Raw genomic sequence first — 27,602 nt, forward strand, 5'->3', positions numbered from 1 at the left:
TATACATGGGTTATGAAAAAAATCCGCGAAGTAGTGAATCCGCGATGGTCGAACCGCGAAGTAGCGAGGGTTCACTGTACTATCTATATGTTTCAAACAGTACAAAACAACAAACAAAACACTAAATTGTAGCGTCACTTGTTTCACGCAATATTAATGAGTTAAATTTTGAGGCGTGGATTTCCTTAAAATCCTTGGAAAAACACAGACGAGAGCTTATCAACACAGCGTTTGTTTAGAAACAGGAACTCGTCAGTTCCCAAGTTACTCACAAGTGATTTCTGGCACTGTATTCAGTTTGTTTTGATATGGCCCATGATTGAAGTAATCTTTATTTTTATGTGTCATTCAATTCAATTACTAATTATGTCATTATAAGGTGAAAAAAAAAATGAGATGATCTCAGCTACTCGTTTTCATGTTAGCCATATGTTTGGCATAGATGGTAGGCCTATAGCCCATAGAATTTGGTACAATTTTGCTTCATTTGTTTGATTTTTGGTGGTACTGGACAACCGTTCCCATTAATTAGTCCAATATTGTGAGGTTTCATTTTACTATAAAGCTTTCCCAACACTACTTCAGAGCAAGGGCATTCCTAAAGAATGATGGTAGGAGGCAGTAATACTCCCTTGGCAATGCCTTCAATAATTTGACCACATGGCCATAGAGTTGTGAATAAATCCCTGGATGTGTTGGCAGTTTAGGGAGCTTCCATATACTTAAAATTCCCCCAATGAAAACAATCCTCACTAATTCACTAGTTATTTGCCCCACTTTATTACTACCTTTCCAGGTTCCATGGATTCTACTCCAAACTTTCTTACTCACTCTTACCACAGTTTTGCATATAAACTTTATATTCACTGTCTTCTTTGGCACTAATAACCAATCGATTAGGGCTAAAATTCTGATCCCACTCATCAAACTTGTCCTCCACAAATTGGAAATAAGTCCAGACACATTTGTATATACAGGATTAATTACCAGAATTTTCAATCTGGCAAAAGTAACCTGATGGACACGTTCAGCAAACAGTTTTCCTGGGTTTTTATATCTATTGAATCTCATTGTATAGCGTGGATAACATGCCATAACTGATGCTACATCTACTAACACTTGCAAAGTATCAGAGCAAATTATGACACCATTAAAACAAATTCTAGTTGGACCCATTAGGTTATGCTTTGTTTTATTTGTATTAAGTGAGACATCATAATCCTTCATTCCATCATTCATGAGCCTCAGGAAACTTTCAGCTTTCTCATGTGATGATGTTGCGTACAAAATATCATCAACTGAACGTAACAAAAGACTGGTTTCATCTATATAGTTTCCCAGGTATTCCTGGCACAAAGCAGAATAATATACATCGCACAGAAAGGGAGACATATACCCACCCTGCGGTACTCCTTTCCTTAAAACATAACGTTTCCTCCCAACTCGTACAATCTGTCCCCGAATCATTAGCTCAAATTTGCTAAAGACCTCGCTCGTATCTATTTCTATAGTACTTCCAACCTTGACTAATTTATTATGAGAATTGTCTTCTAATTGGGTCATAGGTTGGCGATTTTCATCCAACCTCACATATAATTTTCTTCGGGTCTTTGTTGAAGGACCACGATAAGGTTCATAGGGGTCATAATAAATATTCCTGGGAAATGTATGCATACACTTATCCAGAATCTCTAGCAACTTACTATGCATAATACTACCGTATGCATCAGCAATATCAACTTTAACAATGTAAACTTTATTATCAAGAGTTTTGACTATGTTAATATAGTCTTCCCAGGCTCTGACAAAACACTTGGCAGATTTTAAAGTAACCCCAACACTGAAACGACTTGAACATTCCTGCAGAACCAATCGTGCCTTTAGCAACAGCATCTTTGATATTAAACTCTGGGACCTAATGAGAGGTCTCACCCCATCTAGACCCTTTGGGAGAAATCGTAACTTGGGGGGAAGGCTGCAGTTTCCATATTTGGACTGATCTTCAGCTATTTTCAGAGCAGTTTTCCTGTTTAATAGTTTTAGTGCTCCAGTACTTTTCATAAAAGAAACACCATCCTGATGTATTTTTCTAAAATCCCTTTTTAAAAAAAATATCATCTGGTATCGTGTTACCCTGCCCTCAGTAACATAAAAATAGCCTTTTACAAGTGTAAAAGCTATTTTTTCAATAACCCATAATATTACCTTACTGATGGTGTGAGTTTTCATCATATGATTTTCAAATGATGCTGCCCACTTAAAAGATAATATCTTGAAATTCTCAAGTAATCTGCCTAGGTATATGGTATCTTTTATACCACTTCTTAATATATACCTAATTTTTTGTTTCATTACTTTAAAATTTTCTTTAGATCCCCATGTTTCCATGGGCAACAACAAATGCAAGGCTGTTACTATGAATCTATGCACACACCACCATTCCAGTTGATTTCTATATGGCTGAAAAGATCTCCCATCAAGTTCATCTTCCAACAATAGGGATTTTAAATCTTCTCCTTTATTTCTTCACATATTTCACTTTGAAAATAATTTATTCTTGATTTTGATTGATTAAAAATATTAAAACTACAAGGATTTAGCCGGTTTTCGCATGTTTTGTTTATATTGATAATTTAGTAAATTTAACATATTTTATCCTTATTCACTTGTTTTGAGCACCTAATGAAAAAATTAAGTTCCTATTTCTAAACATCCACCAATGAATTACTGCCAAGTTATATCTTTTGCTCTGAGTAAATTTCCAACATACACTAAAATTATTTGCAATAATGTCATCAAGTACACTACAATTCAATTTCCAATATCCTTTTCCTTATTATTACAATATCTTCTAATTTTAACGATAATTTTACAGCATAGTGATTTAACCAACTCAAAAGGAACTGTCTGAAAGTTAGACACATTATCTTGGAAATCTTTAAAATAAAACCTGTCCAGTCTGGAACCATAATTTTCTCTCAGAAAAGTATACTGTGTTTGGTTATTCATAATGAACCAAACATCTTTCAATTTTAAATTATTCTTTAGATTCAAAAGTGATTTTGACATCAGTTCATTATCTGGATTCAAACAAATCTTTCATGCTTGTTATGCAATTCCAGTTCCCTCCCATTATTATATTGCTTGTTATTTAATATAAAGCTTCACTACTAAACAATTGTTCTCTCTCGTTTTTCATCATTACCTAAAGGAGCATACACATTCATTATTTGAATCTTAAAAGTTGACACGTTACATATAGCACTTACTACAAGACCATTTACATCAATTTCTGAATTCAAAATGTCCACATTAGATTTGTTGTTGACAAGTATAGCTAAGCCTCCTTCAAGATTTTGAGAGTAAGTTATCAGAATTTTACAATACTTTTCTAAGTATTCGAATTTACCTTCAACTTCAATATTATACTCCTGAATTAAAACTACATCAAGTTTATGCAACAGCACAAAATTAATCAACACCATTTCCTTGTTTACATTATTCAACCCATTTACATTAATTGTGGCAATATTCAATATTGACAAAAATAATTCTAATTTATTCTAGAAATATATAAACAATACTACTCAATAATCTTTTGGTTTCTTAGAATGATTCCTAAGCAGATCATCCACAGAATCACTCTCATCTAAAAATCAAGTCATGGCCAAAGATTCCTCCTTTTCCTGTCCAAAGTTTTATTCTTTTTCACTTTTGATTTGTAGTACCTTTTTTGTATGCCAAGTCCCACTTTTCCTTCCCATATTTGGCACAAGCGGAGTTGTATTTCATTCCAATGAAACATTTTTAGTTTCTTCACTTACAATTTCGCAGTTTTCTCCACTAATTTTTGCCTCTATTTGAATATTTTGATACACTTTAACACTTACATACATTTCCTCAATCTCTTGCCCATTTAAGCTTCCTACATCTTTTCCCAAGATTATTTCATTAACCTGATTTTCATCATCTATTGCATGATGAACCATTACTTTCACCACTGAAGTTTTCATTTGACAAGTTCTAACTTCCTGTGACTTAATAATTCCTTGATCCTGGTAAAATTCTTCCATGTCCATGTCCTCTTCATCACTAACATGCAGATCCTCATTTGTTTTTTCTTTCCCCTTTCTTCTACAACTTGAATGACCGCGGAATTTATCAAATGATTTTCCTTGCCTCCTTTTTCAGCATCCTGTACAATATCTGTATAACCTGTAATCATTTTTCCTTCCTTTTCTGACGATTCTTTTCCTTTTCTTCCCTAATCGGTGTTGATTTCAGGGTATTCTTCTTGACTAAACACTTCTCTTCTCATCACATATTCACGTTCCTTAACCATGTGTCTTATGATTCACATCTAAAGCATGTATGTAGTTGTCCATTATAGATAAAGGAAACAGTATAACCATATGTTGTGATGAAAGATGGAACTTTTCCTTTTAACTGCATCGTAGCTGTCCGCACTCCTGTTAATAACCCTTTGAAAGGTTCGTAGGAAAATTTGTTTCTTCTGATATTCTCAACTTTTCCATATCTTGATAAAAGTTAAGTTAAACCCTCATCCAGCACTTCAAAAGTTACATTTCTTATTGACACATGTTACTGATGAACTGAATTTCTTGTCTCCATATTTATCCATAAGGTTGTTAAATACACTGGGTATCACTTTTAACTATTTTTCTATTTATACTCACAGTTTGAACACCTATAACTTCTCCAAGTGAGAGCTTCATGCTTTAGAAGAGGTAGTTGTGGTTGATTTGCTCTTTCTGCCCATTGTTATCATTTAGCTAACAGATTGGCTCTTCTATTCTCTTCAAAGGTCCGTGCCCACTTTAACTTTGCTTCTCCACTCGTTCCTATTGCTAGCTGAAGCTGCAAAGGCCTCTGGGTTTATGTTAGCTTCCTCGAGTTGGTCTTTAAATCAAAACATAGGGGGGCCTCTAGGGCGATCACCTGTATTTAACTCAATGTAGAGTATTTTCTTAGGTAGTCTTGTGTCCTCAATGCTGGTGTCGTTGACTCTTTCAAGGACTGCTGTATTGGAAACAGTCATTCCATTTGATTTTCATTAGTCTTATTTTTTTTCTGGTGGAATTGGAACGAGTTTTTTTGTGGTCCCTACTATAAAGGGTCCAAGTCTCACATGCATAACAGGGTAGATACTATAATGGTATTATATACCATTACATTTCTACCATTACATTTGTTCATGAACACCCTGGCGGTTAGTCTCCCATATGCAGTGTGGCCAGCTTGTAACCTGTTTTCAATCTCTTTGGAGGTGCTCTGGGTGGAAAGTATGCTTCCCAAGTATGGGAAGTGTTCAATGCATTCAAAGGAAGGTCCATCCATGGTGATGTTGGTTACTAGTAGATTTTCCCCAGTTTTTGGCCTTGTTAGCTGTTAGGCCAAAACACGTGTAGGAAGCATGGAAATTATCCATTGATTTTTGGGGTTCTGCTTGGATGTGGGCTACAGCAGCGTTGTCATCTGCATACTCTAGTTCCGTCATGATGGTGCTGGTGTTGCCCCGAGACTTGAGTCTGGCCAGCTTGAAAATTCCTCCATCTAATCTGTATTTAATCTCAACAACTGGATTGTTGTGGGGTACTTCATATAGGTTGGAGCCAATACACATCTGTGTTTTAGTCCACCTGTGATTGGGAAGGAGGCTGACAAGTTGCTTTGGTGGATTACTTTAGCAGTCATCCCATGTCAACAAAAGACTTAGTGATTTCAAAGTGATTGAGGACTGGCCACATGGCTGTCCTTGGTATGCTGTCGCATGCTTTTTCGAGGCCATAGAAAATAAAAAATATGGGTTTTTGTTGTTCTTTTGATTTTTCCTGTAGTTGATGAGCACAGCTTTGGATCTCTTATTTTCTGTGAGGATGGTGTTGTCTGCTTCCAAGCGTGTCCCTGCAGCAGTGTGCTCTGGTCTGAAAAATTTTTTTATGCCTGCAAAGAAGCTTTTAAGGTTCCTGATGTCAGCATAACCATCTGGGTCTTGAGCCATTTGCGGCCACCACTCACTTTGTGGTTCTTGAAGCCTGGCTTGACACTGACTGCTTGTACACATTAAGCTTTCTTAGGGTGGGAATTAGGGTCTTGGTCGACGGCTATTCGAGCTTTCTGTTTGGCATTAATGAGGGACTTAATATCTTCATTGTTGTCGTCAAATCAGTCCTGGTGATGTTTGCTCTGGTGACCAATCACAATTTTTGGAGCTTCATTGATGGCATCTCGTAAGTTATTCCATTTAGCATCAATTGAAGGTTCCGTGGCTGATAGGTTCTGCTGGATTTCTGCTTGGAAAACTTGAGATGTATCAGGGTCTTTTAATTTACCAGTGTTGTATCTTCTTCTGGCTTCGTTTTTGTTGAATGTTATATGGCTTCCTTTTGATGGTTAGTTTTGATTTTGTGATGAGCACCCAGTGGTCTGTCTAGCAGTCATCGGCTCCAGGAATGCTTCTTGTGATCAAAATTTCATTTTTGGGTTGTCTGTCAATGGCATAATAATCTAAAATATGTCAGTGTTTTAATCTTGGATGTTTCAGGTGGTCTTAAATCAATTCGAGTGTCTGAACTTCATGGTTTCCCCCACTATAGCATTAAAATCCTGTAAGAAAAGTAGACTGTCCCCAGATAAAACTTGGGATATTGCAGTGTCGAGCTGTTGGTAGAAGGTACCTCTGACATGGTCTTCCGCATCTGGTGTTGGGGCGTACGCTGATACTAGCCCTTCACTAGGTATTCTAGACTTGCTGAGAGCAGCACAACACTGCCAGAGCAATGTCCACACACAGGCTCCACACCTTCCTTCTGCAGCACACAAGTGTGACGTGCAAGACTTGTGGCGTAGAGTTGCCTAGGGTTGCCGATAATCTAGTCCACCAAATCTAGCCTTACAGCCAGGCCAACTGGCATGGTTTTATTTCAGTTTTCCTTCTCCTACCTTTTACCTAAAGTGGCATACCCTACAAGACAGCAGAGGGGGTCTGATTATACCGTCAGACACTCGGTCGCTTGCATGCATTCTGTAATAAACAAGGGGGACCACAGGATGCAGTTAGGAGAGGCTGTAAGAAGGTTTAGACTAGCTTAGCCTAAGAACTGTGTCGACTTAACCAGACAGGGTTTCCCCAGGCCAACTTCTTTAAAGTCTATACAGTGAACCCTCGTTTATCGCGGTAGATAGGTTCCAGACCCGGCTGCGATAGGTGAAAATCCGCGAAGTAGTGACAGCATATTTACCTATTTATTTAACATGTATATTCAGACTTTTAAAACCTTCCCTTGCACGTAGTACTGTTAACAAACTACCCTTTAATGTACAGAACACTTAATGCATGTATTAACGTACCCTAAACTAAAACAGGCACAAATATTAAGGGCGACTTTATATCATGCGTTTCCTAAACACGCCAAAAAGCACGATAAAAAATGGCAACCAATGTTTTGTTTACGTTTATCTCTGATTATAATGAAGAAACAAACGCATTTACACATCTGTGTATAGGTTAGTTTCTGCATCGATTATATTGATTATTCAGTACAGTATGTTGATTTGGTTATTACTAATGTTTTACTTAATTTTTCTTAGGACTTCCAAATGAAATGTTTTTCTTTATGACGCCGCCTGAAACGACGGCGTCATAAAGTACGCTCAGTAAACAAACTAAGGAATTTAACGCGCATGATGAAAGTGATAAATAATATTACAGTAAAAGCTTTGATAAAATATGTTATTACAAATATTATTTACCATATCTATATAAAATCATACATACGTAGCAAAGCAGGAAAACAATCTACGAGAGAGAGAGAGAGAGAGAGAGAGAGAGAGAGAGAGAGAGAGAGAGAGAGAGAGAGAGAGAGAGAGAGATTGTTTTACATACGTAAATGTAAATTTAAAAAAAAAAAAAATAGCCCCATTTCATATAAAATAGATTACAAATATTTTACTTTATCATATTACAGAAGTCTGTAAAGTTCAGTACAGTATGTTGTTGTTAAAAGTCGTGGCGATGAAATTCTCACGAAACAAAAACACGCCATTTGAGTACAACAGCTGATTCTCTCTCTCTCTCTCTCTCTCTCTCTCTCTCTCTCTCTCTCTCTCTCTCTCTCTCTCTCTCTCTCTTCGTGTTACACAATACTTACATTTAGATGAAGAAGCTCAAATTAGTTTTCTTAGTGTCAATTAAATACGAAACGAAATAATTAGGCCGAGTCTACATCCATTTCAATCATAGCTAAAAATACGGCATCCGGTTTCATCAGCAAACCACTATTTTTTGGGAAATATCATTTTATTCTAGAAAATTGCCACTCTTTATATAGTTAATTGCACATTAAGAAAGCGTGTATTTTTGTTTTTAAATTTCGGGTTTGTTTTAAAAATCGAGTATTGTTGACTTCTTTTTTTTTTTTTACTTTTGGCTGTGATTAGATCAGCCGTCATCTAGCTGCCGCTCTTGAGTGTGTACGAATACACTAACAAAGTATCATTTATACCATTTCTTAACTTATTCAAACCGTCTACAGTATACAGTTGATATTACATAAGCACCAATGTGTTATAACCTATCAAATTTTTTGTTTATTACATTTAAACCCCCCCCCTCTCTCTCTCTCTCTCTCTCTCTCTCTCTCTCTCTCTCTCTCTCTCTCTGTGGGCTACTTTTCACTACCTCCCATTCCTTACCTCTCTCTATCTCTCTAACAAATGATATCTTAGTTGCTCCTCAAAGTTTCATTTATATTGAAAATCCATCACGATTCAATTTTCCTTACTTTCTCCAATCTCGCACCATCGGTCACTTCCAGTATTTTCGATATTTCTGGAAAATCCGCGATATATGTATATACATGGGTTATGAAAAAAATCCGCAAAGTGGTGAATCCGCGATGGTCGAACCGCGAAGTAGCGAGGGTTCACTGTACTATCTATATGTTTCAAACAGTACAAAACAACAAACAAAACACTAAATTGTAGCGTCACTTGTTTCACGCAATATTAATGAGTTAAATTTTGAGGCGTGGATTTCCTTAAAATCCTTGGAAAAACACAGACGAGAGCTTATCAACACAGCGTTTGTTTAGAAACAGGAACTCGTCAGTTCCCAAGTTACTCACAAGTGATTTCTGGCACTGTATTCAGTTTGTTTTGATATGGCCCATGATTGAAGTAATCTTTATTTTTAAGTGTCATTCAATTCAATTACTAATTATGTCATTATAAGGTGAAAAACAAAAATGAGATGATCTCAGCTACTCGTTTTCATGTTAGCCATATGTTTGGCATAGATGGTAGGCCTATAGCCCATAGAATTTGGTACAATTTTGCTTCATTTGTTTGATTTTTGGTGGTACTGGACAACCGTTCCCATTAATTAGTCCAATATTGTGAGGTTTCATTTTACTATAAAGCTTTCCCAACACTACTTCAGAGCAAGGGCATTCCTAAAGAATGATGGTAGGAGGCAGTAATACTCCCTTGGCAATGCCTTCAATAATTTGACCACATGGCCATAGAGTTGTGAATAAATCCCTGGATGTGTTGGCAGTTTAGGGAGCTTCCATATACTTAAAATTCCCCCAATGAAAACAATCCTCACTAATTCACTAGTTATTTGCCCCACTTTATTACTACCTTTCCAGGTTCCATGGATTCTACTCCAAACTTTCTTACTCACTCTTACCACAGTTTTGCATATAAACTTTATATTCACTGTCTTCTTTGGCACTAATAACCAATCGATTAGGGCTAAAATTCTGATCCCACTCATCAAACTTGTCCTCCACAAATTGGAAATAAGTCCAGACACATTTGTATATACAGGATTAATTACCAGAATTTTCAATCTGGCAAAAGTAACCTGATGGACACGTTCAGCAAACAGTTTTCCTGGGTTTTTATATCTATTGAATCTCATTGTATAGCGTGGATAACATGCCATAACTGATGCTACATCTACTAACACTTGCAAAGTATCAGAGCAAATTATGACACCATTAAAACAAATTCTAGTTGGACCCATTAGGTTATGCTTTGTTTTATTTGTATTAAGTGAGACATCATAATCCTTCATTCCATCATTCATGAGCCTCAGGAAACTTTCAGCTTTCTCATGTGATGATGTTGCGTACAAAATATCATCAACTGAACGTAACAAAAGACTGGTTTCATCTATATAGTTTCCCAGGTATTCCTGGCACAAAGCAGAATAATATACATCGCACAGAAAGGGAGACATATACCCACCCTGCGGTACTCCTTTCCTTAAAACATAACGTTTCCTCCCAACTCGTACAATCTGTCTCCGAATCATTAGCTCAAATTTGCTAAAGACCTCGCTCGTATCTATTTCTATAGTACTTCCAACCTTGACTAATTTATTATGAGAATTGTCTTCTAATTGGGTCATAGGTTGGCGATTTTCATCCAACCTCACATATAATTTTCTTCGGGTCTTTGTTGAAGGACCACGATAAGGTTCATAGGGGTCATAATAAATATTCCTGGGAAATGTATGCATACACTTATCCAGAATCTATAGCAACTTACTATGCATAATACTACCGTATGCATCAGCAATATCAACTTTAACAATGTAAACTTTATTATCAAGAGTTTTGACTATGTTAATATAGTCTTCCCAGGCTCTGACAAAACACTTGGCAGATTTTAAAGTAACCCCAACACTGAAACGACTTGAACATTCCTGCAGAACTAATCGTGCCTTTAGCAACAGCATCTTTGATATTAAACTCTGGGACCTAATGAGAGGTCTCACCCCATCTAGACCCTTTGGGAGAAATCGTAACTTGGGGGGAAGGCTGCAGTTTCCATATTTGGACTGATCTTCAGCTATTTTCAGAGCAGTTTTCCTGTTTAATAGTTTTAGTGCTCCAGTACTTTTCATAAAAGAAACACCATCCTGATGTATTTTTCTAAAATCCCTTTTTTAAAAAAATATCATCTGGTATCGTGTTACCCTGCCCTCAGTAACATAAAAATAGCCTTTTTACAAGTGTAAAAACTATTTTTTCAATAACCCATAATATTACCTTACTGATGGTGTGAGTTTTCATCATATGATTTTCAAATGATGCTGCCCACTTAAAAGATAATATCTTGAAATTCTCAAGTAATCTGCCTAGGTATATGGTATCTTTTATACCACTTCTTAATATATACCTAATTTTTTGTTTCATTACTTTAAAATTTTCTTTAGATCCCCATGTTTCCATGGGCAACAACAAATGCAAGGCTGTTACTATGAATCTATGCACACACCACCATTCCAGTTGATTTCTATATGGCTGAAAAGATCTCCCATCAAGTTCATCTTCCAACAATAGGGATTTTAAATCTTCTCCTTTATTTCTTCACATATTTCACTTTGAAAATAATTTATTCTTGATTTTGATTGATTAAAAATATTAAAACTACAAGGATTTAGCCGGTTTTTGCATTTTTTGTTTATATTGATAATTCAGTAAATTTAACATATTTTATCCTTATTCACTTGTTTTGAGCACCTAATGAAAAAATTAAGTTCCTATTTCTAAACATCCACCAATGAATTACTGCCAAGTTATATCTTTTGCTCTGAGTAAATTTCCAACATACACTAAAATTATTTGCAATAATGTCATCAAGTACACTACAATTCAATTTCCAATATCCTTTTCCTTATTATTACAATATCTTCTAATTTTAACGATAATTTTACAGCATAGTGATTTAACCAACTCAAAAGGAACTGTCTGAAAGTTAGACACATTATCTTGGAAATCTTTAAAATAAAACCTGTCCAGTCTGGAACCATAATTTTCTCTCAGAAAAGTATACTGTGTTTGGTTATTCATAATGAACCAAACATCTTTCAATTTTAAATTATTCTTTAGATTCAAGAGTGATTTTGACATCAGTTCATTATCTGGATTCAAACAAATCTTTCATGCTTGTTATGCAATTCCAGTTCCCTCCCATTATTATATTGCTTGTTATTTAATATAAAGCTTCACTACTAAACAATTGTTCTCTCTCGTTTTTCATCATTACCTAAAGGAGCATACACATTCATTATTTGAATCTTAAAAGTTGACACGTTACCTATAGCACTTACTACAAGACCATTTACATCAATTTCTGAATTCAAAATGTCCACATTAGATTTGTTGTTGACAAGTATAGCTAAGCCTCCTTCAAGATTTTGAGAGTAAGTTATCAGAATTTTACAATACTTTTCTAAGTATTCGAATTTACCTTCAACTTCAATATTATACTCCTGAATTAAAACTACATCAAGTTTATGCAACAGCACAAAATTAATCAACACCATTTCCTTGTTTACATTATTCAACCCATTTACATTAATTGTGGCAATATTCAATATTGACAAAATTAATTCTAATTTATTCTAGAAATATATAAAAAATACTACTCAATAATCTTTTGGTTTCTTAGAATGATTCCTAAGCAGATCATCCACAGAATCACTTTCATCTAAAAATCAAGTCATGGCCAAAGATTCCTCCTTTTCCTGTCCAAAGTTTTATTCTTTTTCACTTTTGATTTGTAGTACCTTTTTTGTATGCCAAGTCCCACTTTTCCTTCCCATATTTGGCACAAGCGGAGTTGTATTTCATTCCAATGAAACATTTTTAGTTTCTTCACTTACAATTTCGCAGTTTTCTCCACTAATTTTTGCCTCTATTTGAATATTTTGATACACTTTAACACTTACATACATTTCCTCAATATCTTGCCCATTTAAGCTTCCTACATCTTTTCCCAAGATTATTTCATTAACCTGATTTTCATCATCTATTGCATGATGAACCATTACTTTCACCACTGAAGTTTTCATTTGACAAGTTCTAACTTCCTGTGACTTAATAATTCCTTGATCCTGGTAAAATTCTTCCATGTCCATGTCCTCTTCATCACTAACATGCAGATCCTCATTTGTTTTTTCTTTCCCCTTTCTTCTACAACTTGAATGACCGCGGAATTTATCAAATGATTTTCCTTGCCTCCTTTTTCAGCATCCTGTACAATATCTGTATAACCTGTAATCATTTTTCCTTCCTTTTCTGACGATTCTTTTCCTTTTCTTCCTTATCGGTGTTGATTTCAGGGTATTCTTCTTCACTAAACACTTCTCTTCTCATCACATATTCACGTTCCTTAACCATGTGTCTTATGATTCACATCTAAAGCATGTATGTAGTTGTCCATTATAGATAAAGGAAACAGTATAACCATATGTTGTGATGAAAGATGGAACTTTTTCCTTTTAACTGCATCGTAGCTGTCCGCACTCCTGTTAATAACCCTTTGAAAGGTTCGTAGGAAAATTTGTTTCTTCTGATATTCTCAACTTTTCCATATCTTGATAAAAGTTAAGTTAAACCCTCATCCAGCACTTCAAAAGTTACATTTCTTATTGACACATGTTACTGATGAACTGAATTTCTTGTCTCCATATTTATCCATAAGCTTGTTAAATACACTGGGTATCACTTTTAACTATTTTTCTATTTATACTCACAGTTTGAACACCTATAACTTCTCCAAGTGAGAGCTTCATGCTTTAGAAGAGGTAGTTGTGGTTGATTTGCTCTTTCTGCCCATTGTTATCATTTAGCTAACAGATTGGCTCTTCTATTCTCTTCAAAGGTCCGTGCCCACTTTAACTTTGCTTCTCCACTCGTTCCTATTGCTAGCTGAAGCTGCAAAGGCCTCTGGGTTTATGTTAGCTTCCTCGAGTTGGTCTTTAAATCAAAACATAGGGGGGCCTCTAGGGCAATCACCTGTATTTAACTCAATGTAGAGTATTTTCTTAGGTAGTCTTGTGTCCTCAATGCTGGTGTCGTTGACTCTTTCAAGGACTGCTGTATTGGAAACAGTCATTCCATTTGATTTTCATTGGTGTTATTTTTTTTCTGGTGGAATTGGAACGAGTTTTTTTGTGGTCCCTACTATAAAGGGTCCAAGTCTCACATGCATAACAGGGTAGATACTATAATGGCATTATATACCATTACATTTCTATGGGTGGTTAGGTCTTTGTTCATGAACACCCTGGCGGTTAGTCTCCCATATGCAGTGTGGCCAGCTTGTAACCTGTTTTCAATCTCTTTGGAGGTGCTCTGGGTGGAAAGTATGCTTCCCAAGTATGGGAAGTGTTCAATGCATTCAAAGGAAGGTCCATCCATGGTGATGTTAGTTACTAGTAGATTTTCCCCAGTTTTTGGCCTTGTTAGCTGTTAGGCCAAAACACGTGTAGGAAGCATGGAAATTATCCATTGATTCTTGGGGTTCTGCTTGGATGTGGGCTACAGCAGCGTTGTCATCTGCATACTCTAGTTCCGTCATGATGGTGCTGGTGTTGCCCCGAGACTTGAGTCTGGCTAGCTTGAAAATTCCTCCATCTAATCTGTATTTAATCTCAACAACTGGATTGTTGTGGGGTACTTCATATAGGTTGGAGCCAATACACATCTGTGTTTTAGTCCACCTGTGATTGGGAAGGAGGCTGACAAGTTGCTTTGGTGGATTACTTTAGCTGTCATCCCATGTCAACAAAAGACTTAGTGATTTCAAAGTGATTGAGGACTGGCCACATGGCTGTCCTTGGTACGCTGTCGCATGCTTTTTCGAGGCCATAGAAAATAAAAAATATGGATTTTTGTTGTTCTTTTGATTTTTCCTGTAGTTGATGAGCACAGCTTTGGATCTCTTTTATTTTCTGTGAGGATGGTGTTGTCTGCTTCCAAGCGTGTCCCTGCAGCAGTGTGCTCTGGTCTGAAAATTTTTTTTATGCCTGCAAAGAAGCTTTTAAGGTTCCTGATGTCAGCATAACCATCTGGGTCTTGAGCCATTTGCGGCCACCACTCACTTTGTGGTTCTTGAAGCCTGGCTTGACACTGTGACTGCTTGTACACATTAAGCTTTCTTAGGGTGGGAATTAGGGTCTTGGTCGACGGCTATTCGAGCTTTCTGTTTGGCATTAATGAGGGACTTAATATCTTCATTGTTGTCGTCAAATCAGTCCTGGTGATGTTTGCTCTGGTGACCAATCACAATTTTTGGAGCTTCATTGATGGCATCTCGTAAGTTATTCCATTTAGCATCAATTGAAGGTTCCGTGGCTGATAGGTTCTGCTGGATTTCTGCTTGGAAAACTTGAGATGTATCAGGGTCTTTTAATTTACCAGTGTTGTATCTTCTTCTGGCTTCGTTTTTGTTGAATGTTATATGGCTTCCTTTTGATGGTTAGTTTTGATTTTGTGATGAGCACCCAGTGGTCTGTCTAGCAGTCATCGGCTCCAGGAATGCTTCTTGTGATCAAAATTTCATTTTTGGGTTGTCTGTCAATGGCATAATAATCTAAAATATGTCAGTGTTTTAATCTTGGATGTTTCAGGTGGTCTTAAATCAATTAGAGTGTCTGAACTTCATGGTTTCCCCCACTATAGCATTAAAATCCTGTAAGAAAAGTAGACTGTCCCCAGATAAAACTTGGGATATTGCAGTGTCGAGCTGTTGGTAGAAGGCACCTCTGACATGGTCTTCCGCATCTGGTGTTGGGGCGTACGCTGATACTAGACTTTCACTAGGTATTCTAGACTTGCTGAGAGCAGCACAACACTGCCAGAGCAATGTCCCCACACAGGCTCCACACCTTCCTCCTGCAGCACACAAGTGTGACGTGCAAGACTTGTGGCGTAGAGTTGCCTAGGGTTGCCGATAATCTAGTCCACCAAATCTCGCCTTACAGCCAGACCAACTGGCATGGTTTTATTTCAGTTTTCCTTCTCCTACCTTTTACCTAAAGTGGCATACCCTACAAGACAGCAGAGGGGGTCTGATTATACCGTCAGACACTCGGTCGCTTGCATGCATTCTGTAATAAACAAGGGGGACCACAGGATGCAGTTAGGAGAGGCTGTAAGAAGGTTTAGACTAGCTTAGCCTAAGAACTGTGTCGACTTAACCAGACAGGGTTTCCCCAGGCCAACTTCTTTAAAGTCTATACAGTGAACCCTCGTTTATCGCGGTAGATAGGTTCCAGACCCGGCTGCGATAGGTGAAAATCCGCGAAGTAGTGACAGCATATTTACCTATTTATTTAACATGTATATTCAGACTTTTAAAACCTTCCCTTGTACGTAGTACTGTTAACAAACTACCCTTTAATGTACAGAACACTTAATGCATGTATTAACGTACCCTAAACTAAAACAGGCACAAATATTAAGGGCGACTTTATATCATGCGTTTCCTAAACACGCCAAAAAGCACGATAAAAAATGGCAACCAATGTTTTGTTTACGTTTATCTCTGATTATAATGAAGAAACAAACGCATTTACACATCTGTGTATAGGTTAGTTTCTGCATCGATTATATTGATTATTCAGTACAGTATGTTGATTTGGTTATTACTAATGTTTTACTTAATTTTTCTTAGGACTTCCAAATGAAATGCTTTTCTTTATGACGCCGCCTGAAACGACGGCGTCATAAAGTACGCTCAGTAAACAAACTAAGGAATTTAACGCGCATGATGAAAGTGATAAATAATATTACAGTAAAAGCTTTAATAAAATATGTTATTACAAATATTATTTACCGTATCTATATAAAATCATACATACGTAGCAAAGCAGGAAAACAATCTACGAGAGAGAGAGAGAGAGAGAGAGAGAGAGAGAGAGAGAGAGTTGTTTTAGATACGTAAATGTAAATTTTAAACAAAAAAAATAGCCCCATTTCATATAAAATAGATTACAAATATTTTACTTTATCATATTAGAGTAGTCTGTATAATACTGTAAAGTTCAGTACAGTATGTTGTTGTTAAAGTCGTGGCGATGAAATTCTCACGAAACAAAAACACGCCATTTGAGTACAACAGCTGATTCTCTCTCTCTCTCTCTCTCTCTCTCTCTCTCTCTCTCTCTCTCTGTCTCTCTCTCTCTCTCTTCGTGTTATACAATACTTACATTTAGATGAAGAAGCTAAAATTAGTTTTCTTAGTGTCAATTAAATACGAAACGAAATAATTAGGCCGAGTCTACATCCATTTCAATCATAGCTAAAAATACGGCATCCGATTTCATCAGCAAACCACTATTTTTTGGGAAATATCATTTTATTCTAGAAAATTGCCACTCTTTAAATAGTTAATTGCACATTAAGAAAGCGTGTACTTTTGTTTTTAAATTTCGGGTTTGTTTTAAAAATCGAGTATTGTTGACTTCTTTTTTTTTTTTACTTTTGGCTGTGATTAGATCAGCTGTCATCTAGCTGCCGCTCTTGAGTGTGTACGAATACACTAACAAAGTATCATTTATACCATTTCTTAACTTATTCAAACCGTCTACAGTATACAGTTGATATTACATAAGCACCAATGTGTTATAACCTATCAAATTTTTTTGTTTATTACATTTAACCCTGGATAGGTACGGTCTTCGGACACCCCTTTAAGGGTATACTCGGACGCGAACGACCCCGACGCCAAAAAAAATTCTTGAAAAATCAGTTTTTGCAGTAACCTCCTTTATTCTTTTGCCAAAAAAAACTTCAATGAATGCTTAAAACAACTGTAAAGATAAATACTACTCATCTGCAGAAAAACTATTTATTATAAATATTTTAAAAAATTAAGTAGAAAAAAAAAGACCTGACATAAAAATTCATAAAAAAAAAGTTTATACATATATACACAAATCCTTTTAGGAATTGATTCTTGAATGTTTAGGACACATCTTGATGTATTTTGGATGAAGTCAGACCCATGGAGGTGAAGATCTGAAATGAGAAAAAAAGGGTAACTTTTTTTGGCCCAAACAAATTGTCCAAATTTCATGAATTTTTTTGGGTACCCAAATGAAATAGGAAGTGGCTAATTTTTTTAGGGAATAAACATATGTTATCCTAAAATAGAAATATGTAAAAAATCTTCATTATTTTGTAAATTACATTTATATCAGGGGCCATATCTAAAGGTAATTTTTTGAGTACTTGGAAATTTCGTAAAAAAATACATATATTTAATATATAATATGATATTTATGCAGGTAAAAATATACCAGAATATCACAAATTCTATAGGGAACAAGAATATATATAGATAGGGCAGCTTACGCTTCGGATATGTCCACAAAATGGCCGCCAACCACACTGACTCAGACTCCCTAATCTGCCACTTGAAATGTAGGAAGGGTATGTCAATTTCAAGGTGTTATTTACTAATCTAATTATTATTGGATATGCATAAAAATTGTATGGTGGGTTGCTGGATAATTGTCGATTATTTTACGACTATAAAATTAAAATTCTGACCCAAAAAATTTTTTTTGAAGGGAAATAAAATCGAAAAAAAAAATGTAAAACAATATTTTAGCTAAAAAAATTTGATGATATTCAATCAAAAAAAAAGTAAACAAAATTTTCCGACAAATAAACATCTAGAGGAATCATTACTCTGTGATAGTTCCTTAGTACGTAGTAATTTTGAAAGAATTGGGAAAAAACGAAAAAATGGCAATCACCGGAAAATCGAACACATACCTATATATACGCCATATCTGGCTAAAAAAAAGATAGGCATGGGTAGCCAGATCATCTAGAAACACTTTCCAACACTATAAAAATATAAGATTTGCGACACTACTTGCCAATTCCTTACGGTAACATGACTAAGCAAAAAAATGCAAAACAAATAAAAAGGGGCACTCGTGGAAAAATGGCCATTCTAATATACGGCATTTCAGAAAGAAAAAAATTTCAGCCACGTGCTAGGCAAACCATCAAGGCATATTTTCCGACAAATAAACATATAAATGAAATATTACTCTGTGATAGTTCCTTAGTACGTAGTAATTTTGAAAGAAATGGGAAAAAACGAAAAAATGGCAATCACAGGAAAATCGAACACATACTTATATATACGCCATATCTGGCTAAAAAAAAAATAGGCATGGGTAGCCAGATCATCTAGAAACACTTTCCAACACTATAAAAATATAAGTTTTGCGACACTACTTGCCAATTCCTTACGGTAACATGACTAAGCAAAAAAATGCAAAACAAATAAAAAGGGGCACTCGCGGAAAAATGCCCAACATTCTAATATACGGCATCTCAGATAAAAAAAAAGACATGCACGTGTTAGCCCAACCATCAAGGCACACTTTCTAACACATAAACATGAAAAAAAAATCAATAATATACGGCAATTCCTTACTACGTAGTAAATTTTTACAAATATTGAAAAAAAAACAGAAATTGGCAACCGCAGTTAAATACCCAATATACCAATAACTACGTCGTATCTGACAAAAACAAAATCACGCATGGGTAGCCAGATCATCTAGACACACTTTCCAACATTAAAAAAGCAAAAGTTTTACGACACTATTTCGCAATATCTTACGGAAAAATGACTTGGCAAAAAAATGAAAAAAAATTAAAAAGGGACACTCGCGGTAAAATGCCCGACATTCTAATATACGACATCTCAGATAAAAAAAAAGACATGCACGTGTTAGCCCAACCATCAAGGCACACTTTCTAACACATAAACATGAAAAAAAAATCAATAATATACGGCAATTCCTTACTACGTAGTAATTTTTACAAATATTGAAAAAAAAACAGAAATTGGTAACCGCAGTTAAATACCCAATATACCAATAACTACGTCGTATCTGACAAAAACAAAGTCATGCATGGGTAGCCAGATCATCTAGACACACTTTCCAACACTAAACAAGCAAAAGTTTTACGACACTATTTGGCAATATCTTACGGAAAAATGACTTGGCAAAAAAATGAAAAAAAATGAAAAAGGGGCACTCGCGGTAAAATGGTCCTCGTGGTGATGAACGACATTTTAACTAAAAAAAAAAACATGCACATGGTAGCCAAACAATCCACCAAGACTTTCCACAACTGATAACCTATACAAGTTGCACCATTCTACGACAATTTCATAATACGTAATAACTTTGATAATTATGCAAACTACCTCAGAAGGGTAAACTCGGACGCGAACGACCCCGACGCGTCTCAGAAATCGGGGAAGGAGTACAGCTACAGCAATGCACATCTGGACACTACTAGAGCGTGTAGGGGAGACACCTCCTGCAGGTCGATCACCCACAAATTCAGTCACAGGGGTGAGTCACGTGAGAAAAACCTGTTTTTTTTTGACGCTCGGGGTCGCAAACGACCCACCGTACCTATCCAGGGTTAAACCCCCCCCCCCGCTCTCTCTCTCTCTCTCTCTCTCTACCTATATCTCTCTCTCTCTCTCTCTCTGTGGGCTACTTTTCACTACCTCCCATTCCTTACCTCTCTCTATCTCTCTAACAAATTATATCTTTGTTGCTCCTCAAGGTTTCATTTATATTGAAAATCAATCACGATTCAATATTCCTTACTTTCTCCAATCTCGCACCATCTGTCACTTCGCGGTATTTTCGATATTTCTGGAAAATCCGCGATATATGTATATACATGGGTTATGAAAAAAATCCGCGAAGTGGTGAATCCGCGATGGTCGAACCGCGAAGTAGCGAGGGTTCACTGTACTATCTATATGTTTCAAACAGTACAAAACAACAAACAAAACACTAAATTGTAGCGTCACTTGTTTCACGCAATATTAATGAGTTAAATTTTGAGGCGTGGATTTCCTTAAAATCCTTGGAAAAACACAGACGAGAGCTTATCAACACAGCGTTTGTTTAGAAACAGGAACTCGTCAGTTCCCAAGTGATTTCTGGCACTGAATTCAGTTTGTTTTGATATGGCCCATGATTGAAGTAATCTTTATTTTTATGTGTCATTCAATTCAATTACTAATTATGTCATTATAAGGTGAAAAACAAAAATGAAATGATCTCAGCTACTCGTTTTCATGTTAGCCATATGTTTGGCATAGACGGTAGGCCTATAGCCCATAGAATTTGGTACAATTTTCCTTCATTTGTTTGATTTTTGGTGGTACTGGACAACCGTTCCCATTAATTAGTCCAATATTGTGAGGTTTCATTTTACTATAAAGCTTTCCCAACACTACTTCAGAGCAAGGGCATTCCTAAAGAATGATGGTAGGAGGCAGTAATACTCCCTTGGCAATGCCTTCAATAATTTGACCACATGGCCATAGAGTTGTGAATAAATCCCTGGATGTGTTGGCAGTTTAGGGAGCTTCCATATACTTAAAATTCCCCCAATGAAAACAATCCTCACTAATTCACTAGTTATTTGCCCCACTTTATTACTACCTTTCCAGGTTCCATGGATTCTACTCCAAACTTTCTTACTCACTCTTACCACAGTTTTGCATATAAACTTTATATTCACTGTCTTCTTTGGCACTAATAACCAATCGATTAGGGCTAAAATTCTGATCCCACTCATCAAACTTGTCCTCCACAAATTGGAAATAAGTCCAGACACATTTGTATATACAGGATTAATTACCAGAATTTTCAATCTGGCAAAAGTAACCTGATGGACACGTTCAGCAAACAGTTTTCCTGGGTTTTTATATCTATTGAATCTCATTGTATAGCGTGGATAACATGCCATAACTGATGCTACATCTACTAACACTTGCAAAGTATCAGAGCAAATTATGACACCATTAAAACAAATTCTAGTTGGACCCATTAGGTTATGCTTTGTTTTATTTGTATTAAGTGAGACATCATAATCCTTCATTCCATCATTCATGAGCCTCAGGAAACTTCCAGCTTTCTCATGTGATGATGTTGCGTACAAAATATCATCAACTGAACGTAACAAAAGACTGGTTTCATCTATATAGTTTCCCAGGTATTCCTGGCACAAAGCAGAATAATATACATCGCACAGAAAGGGAGACATATACCCACCCTGCGGTACTCCTTTCCTTAAAACATAACGTTTCCTCCCAACTCGTACAATCTGTCCCCGAATCATTAGCTCAAATTTGCTAAAGACCTCGCTCGTATCTATTTCTATAGTACTTCCAACCTTGACTAATTTATTATGAGAATTGTCTTCTAATTGGGTCATAGGTTGGCGATTTTCATCCAATCTCACATATAATTTTCTTCGGGTCTTTGTTGAAGGACCACGATAAGGTTCATAGGGGTCATAATAAGTATTCCTGGGAAATGTATGCATACACTTATCCAGAATCTCTAGCAACTTACTATGCATAATACTACCGTATGCATCAGCAATATCAACTTTAACGATGTAAACTTTATTATCAAGAGTTTTGACTATGTTAATATAGTCTTCTCATGCTCTGACAAAACACTTGGCAGATTTTAAAGTAACCCCAACACTGAAACGACTTGAACATTCCTGCAGAACCAATCGTGCCTTTAGCAACAGCATCTTTGATATTAAACTCTGGGACCTAATGAGAGGTCTCACCCCATCTAGACCCTTTGGGAGAAATCGTAACTTGGGGGGAAGGCTGCAGTTTCCATATTTGGACTGATCTTCAGCTATTTTCAGAGCAGTTTTCCTGTTTAATAGTTTTAGTGCTCCAGTACTTTTCATAAAAGAAACACCATCCTGATGTATTTTTCTAAAATCCCTTTTTAAAAAATATATCATCTGGTATCGTGTTACCCTGCCCTCAGTAACATAAAAATAGCCTTTTACAAGTGTAAAAGCTATTTTTTCAATAACCCATAATATTACCTTACTGATGGTGTGAGTTTTCATCATATGATTTTCAAATGATGCTGCCCACTTAAAAGATAATATCTTGAAATTCTCAAGTAATCTGCCTAGGTATATGGTATCTTTTATACCACTTCTTAATATATACCTAATTTTTTGTTTCATTACTTTAAAATTTTCTTTAGAGCCCCATGTTTCCATGGGCAACAACAAATGCAAGGCTGTTACTATGAATCTATGCACACACCACCATTCCAGTTGATTTCTATATGGCTGAAAAGATCTCCCATCAAGTTCATCAAGTTCATCTTCCAACAATAGGGATTTTAAATCTTCTCCTTTATTTCTTCACATATTTCACTTTGAAAATAATTTATTCTTGATTTTGATTGATTAAAACTATTAAAACTACAAGGATTTAGCCGGTTTTCGCATTTTTTGTTTATATTGATAATTTAGTAAATTTAACATATTTTATCCTTATTCACTTGTTTTGAGCACCTAATGAAAAAATTAAGTTCCTATTTCTAAACATCCACCAATGAATTACTGCCAAGTTATATCTTTTGCTCTGAGTAAATTTCCAACATACACTAAAATTATTTGCAATAATGTCATCAAGTACACTACAATTCAATTTCCAATATCCTTTTCCTTATTATTACAATATCTTCTAATTTTAACGATAATTTTACAGCATAGTGATTTAACCAACTCAAAAGGAACTGTCTGAAAGTTAGACACATTATCTTGGAAATCTTTAAAATAAAACCTGTCCAGTCTGGAACCATAATTTTCTCTCAGAAAAGTATACTGTGTTTGGTTATTCATAATGAACCAAACATCTTTCAATTTTAAATTATTCTTTAGATTCAAAAGTGATTTTGACATCAGTTCATTATCTGGATTCAAACAAATCTTTCATGCTTGTTATGCAATTCCAGTTCCCTCCCATTATTATATTGCTTGTTATTTAATATAAAGCTTCACTACTAAACAATTGTTCTCTCTCGTTTTTCATCATTACCTAAAGGAGCATACACATTCATTATTTGAATCTTAAAAGTTGACACGTTACATATAGCACTTACTACAAGACCATTTACATCAATTTCTGAATTCAAAATGTCCACATTAGATTTGTTGTTGACAAGTATAGCTAAGCCTCCTTCAAGATTTTGAGAGTAAGTTATCAGAATTTTACAATACTTTTCTAAGTATTCGAATTTACCTTCAACTTCAATATTATACTCCTGAATTAAAACTACATCAAGTTTATGCAACAGCACAAAATTAATCAACACCGTTTCCTTGTTTACATTATTCAACCCATTTACATTGATTGTGGCAATATTCAATATTGACAAAATTAATTCTAATTTATTCTAGAAATATATAAACAATACTACTCAATAATCTTTTGGTTTCTTAGAATGATTCCTAAGCAGATCATCCACAGAATCACTTTCATCTAAAAATCAAGTCATGGCCAAAGATTCCTCCTTTTCCTGTCCAAAGTTTTATTCTTTTTCACTTTTGATTTGTAGTACCTTTTTTGTATGCCAAGTCCCACTTTTCCTTCCCATATTTGGCACAAGCGGAGTTGTATTTAATTCCAATGAAACATTTTTAGTTTCTTCACTTACAATTTCGCAGTTTTCTCCACTAATTTTTGCCTCTATTTGAATATTTTGATACACTTTAACACTTACATACATTTCCTCAATCTCTTGCCCATTTAAGCTTCCTACATCTTTTCCCAAGATTATTTCATTAACCTGATTTTCATCATCTATTGCATGATGAACCATTACTTTCACCACTGAAGTTTTCATTTGACAAGTTCTAACTTCCTGTGACTTAATAATTCCTTGATCCTGGTAAAATTCTTCCATGTCCATGTCCTCTTCATCACTAACATGCAGATCCTCATTTGTTTTTTCTTTCCCCTTTCTTCTACAACTTGAATGACCGCGGAATTTATCGATAAATTATTTTCCTTGCCTCCTTTTTCAGCATCCTGTACAATATCTGTATAACCTGTAATCATTTTTCCTTCCTTTTCTGACGATTCTTTTCCTTTTCTTCCCTTATCGGTGTTGATTTCAGGGTATTCTTCTTGACTAAACACTTCTCTTCTCATCACATATTCACGTTCCTTAACCATGTGTCTTATGATTCACATCTAAAGCATGTATGTAGTTGTCCATTATAGATAAAGGAAACAGTATAACCATATGTTGTGATGAAAGATGGAACTTTTTCCTTTTAACTGCATCGTAGCTGTCCGCACTCCTGTTAATAACCCTTTGAAAGGTTCGTAGGAAAATTTGTTTCTTCTGATATTCTCAACTTTTCCATATCTTGATAAAAGTTAAGTTAAACCCTCATCCAGCACTTCAAAAGTTACATTTCTTATTGACACATGTTACTGATGAACTGAATTTCTTGTCTCCATATTTATCCATAAGGTTGTTAAATACACTGGGTATCACTTTTAACTATTTTTCTATTTATACTCACAGTTTGAACACCTATAACTTCTCCAAGTGAGAGCTTCATGCTTTAGAAGAGGTAGTTGTGGTTGATTTGCTCTTTCTGCCCATTGTTATCATTTAGCTAACAGATTGGCTCTTCTATTCTCTTCAAAGGTCCGTGCCCACTTTAACTTTGCTTCTCCACTCGTTCCTATTGCTAGCTGAAGCTGCAAAGGCCTCTGGGTTTATGTTAGCTTCCTCGAGTTGGTCTTTAAATTAAAACATAGGGGGGCCTCTAGGGCGATCACCTGTATTTAACTCAATGTAGAGTATTTTCTTAGGTAGTCTTGTGTCCTCAATGCTGGTGTCGTTGACTCTTTCAAGGACTGCTGTATTGGTAACAGTCATTCCATTTGATTTTCATTAGTGTTATTTTTTTTCTGGTGGAATTGGAACGAGTTTTTTTGTGGTCCCTACTTTAAAGGGTCCAAGTCTCACATGCATAACAGGGTAGATACTATGATGGCATTATATACCATTACATTTCTATGGGTGGTTAGGTCTTTGTTCATGAACACCCTGGCGGTTAGTCTCCCATATGCAGTGTGGCCAGCTTGTAACCTGTTTTCAATCTCTTTGGAGGTGCTCTGGGTGGAAAGTATGCTTCCCAAGTATGGGAAGTGTTCAATGCATTCAAAGGAAGGTCCATCCATGGTGATGTTAGTTACTAGTAGATTTTCCCCAGTTTTTGGCCTTGTTAGCTATTAGGCCAAAACACGTGTAGGAAGCAAGGAAATTATCCATTGATTCTTGGGGTTCTGCTTGGATGTGGGCTACAGCAGCGTTGTCATCTGCATACTCTAGTTCCGTCATGATGGTGCTGGTGTTGCCCCGAGACTTGAGTCTGGCCAGCTTGAAAATTCCTCCATCTAATCTGTATTTAATCTCAACAACTGGATTGTTGTGGGGTACTTCATATAGGTTGGAGCCAATACACAAAAGACTTAGTGATTTCAAAGTGATTGAGGACTGGCCACATGGCTGTCCTTGGTACGCTGTCGCATGCTTTTTCGAGGCCATAGAAAATAAAAAATATGGGTTTTTGTTGTTCTTTTGATTTTTCCTGTAGTTGATGAGCACAGCTTTGGATCTCTTATTTTCTGTGAGGATGGTGTTGTCTGCTTCCAAGCGTGTCCCTGCAGCAGTGTGCTCTGGTCTGAAATTTTTTTTTATGCCTGCAAAGAAGCTTTTAAGGTTCCTGATGTCAGCATAACCATCTGGGTCTTAAGCCATTTGCGGCCACCACTCACTTTGTGCTTCTTGAAGCCTGGCTTGACACTGTGACTGCTTGTACACATTAAGCTTTCTTAGGGTGGGAATTAGGGTCTTGGTCGACGGCTATTCGAGCTTTCTGTTTGGCATTAATGAGGGACTTAATATCTTCATTGTTGTCGTCAAATCAGTCCTGGTGATGTTTGCTCTGGTGACCAATCACAATTTTTGGAGCTTCATTGATGGCATCTCGTAAGTTATTCCATTTAGCATCAATTGAAGGTTCCGTGGCTGATAGGTTCTGCTGGATTTCTGCTTGGAAAACTTGAGATGTATCAGGGTCTTTTAATTTACCAGTGTTGTATCTTCTTCTGGCTTCGTTTTTGTTGAATGTTATATGGCTTCCTTTTGATGGTTAGTTTTGATTTTGTGATGAGCACCCAGTGGTCTGTCTAGCAGTCATCGGCTCCAGGAATGCTTCTTGTGATCAAAATTTCATTTTTGGGTTGTCTGTCAATGGCATAATAATCTAAAATATGTCAGTGTTTTAATCTTGGATGTTTCAGGTGGTCTTAAATCAATTCGAGTGTCTGAACTTCATGGTTTCCCCCACTATAGCATTAAGGGGACCGTCCGCGGTGGTATTTTGGCATACCAACTTGAAAAATTCAAAAATCGTTTTATTGTCTCTCTGTATAGAGAAACATATCGTACATGCTCTCCAGAAGTTTCAACCCATTATTTTTACAAATAATGAAGATATAGAGGTTTTTAAATGATGACGTCATCCATAATGTGTCGTCTGCATGACTTAGTTTGACAAAATCGTCTTTGTGTGTAATTTTGCATATATATAGCGATTTTTCACTTATATTTCGATCTATCGTACGTCTGGCAGAAATGGAAGGCATTTGTAGAGTGTAGATGAACGAAGTCCACTACAATAACAGAAGCCAAAGTTGCCAAAGATGTATAGAAGTTATAATGTATGCCTATGTTTACTTGAAGTTCGTATGTACATTGTGTTTCCACAACGCCTTCGGGAACATTATAGCAAGGCCAATGTTACCTAAGGTTGTAGAAAGAACAAATAGTCAATAATTTTTCCAAACAATGAAAATAGCGG

At 36.0% G+C, this 27,602-nt stretch overlaps 1 protein-coding gene and 1 pseudogene across 1 annotated transcript; both read right to left on the minus strand.

Moving 5' to 3' along the window:
* Positions 1-477: 477 nt before the first annotated feature.
* Positions 478-2,481, minus strand: LOC137650567 (telomerase reverse transcriptase-like). The gene has a single exon (XM_068383778.1). The coding sequence runs from the start codon at positions 2,386-2,388 to the stop codon at positions 577-579; it is 1,812 nt and encodes a 603-aa protein (XP_068239879.1). The 5' UTR covers positions 2,389-2,481; the 3' UTR covers positions 478-576.
* Positions 2,482-9,267: 6,786 nt separating this feature from the next.
* On the minus strand, positions 9,268-12,949 carry LOC137650860 (telomerase reverse transcriptase-like; annotated as a pseudogene).
* Positions 12,950-27,602: the final 14,653 nt, after the last annotated feature.

Source organism: Palaemon carinicauda, chromosome 12 (genome assembly GCF_036898095.1).
Source record: "Palaemon carinicauda isolate YSFRI2023 chromosome 12, ASM3689809v2, whole genome shotgun sequence".
Lineage (NCBI taxonomy): Eukaryota > Metazoa > Arthropoda > Malacostraca > Decapoda > Palaemonidae > Palaemon > Palaemon carinicauda.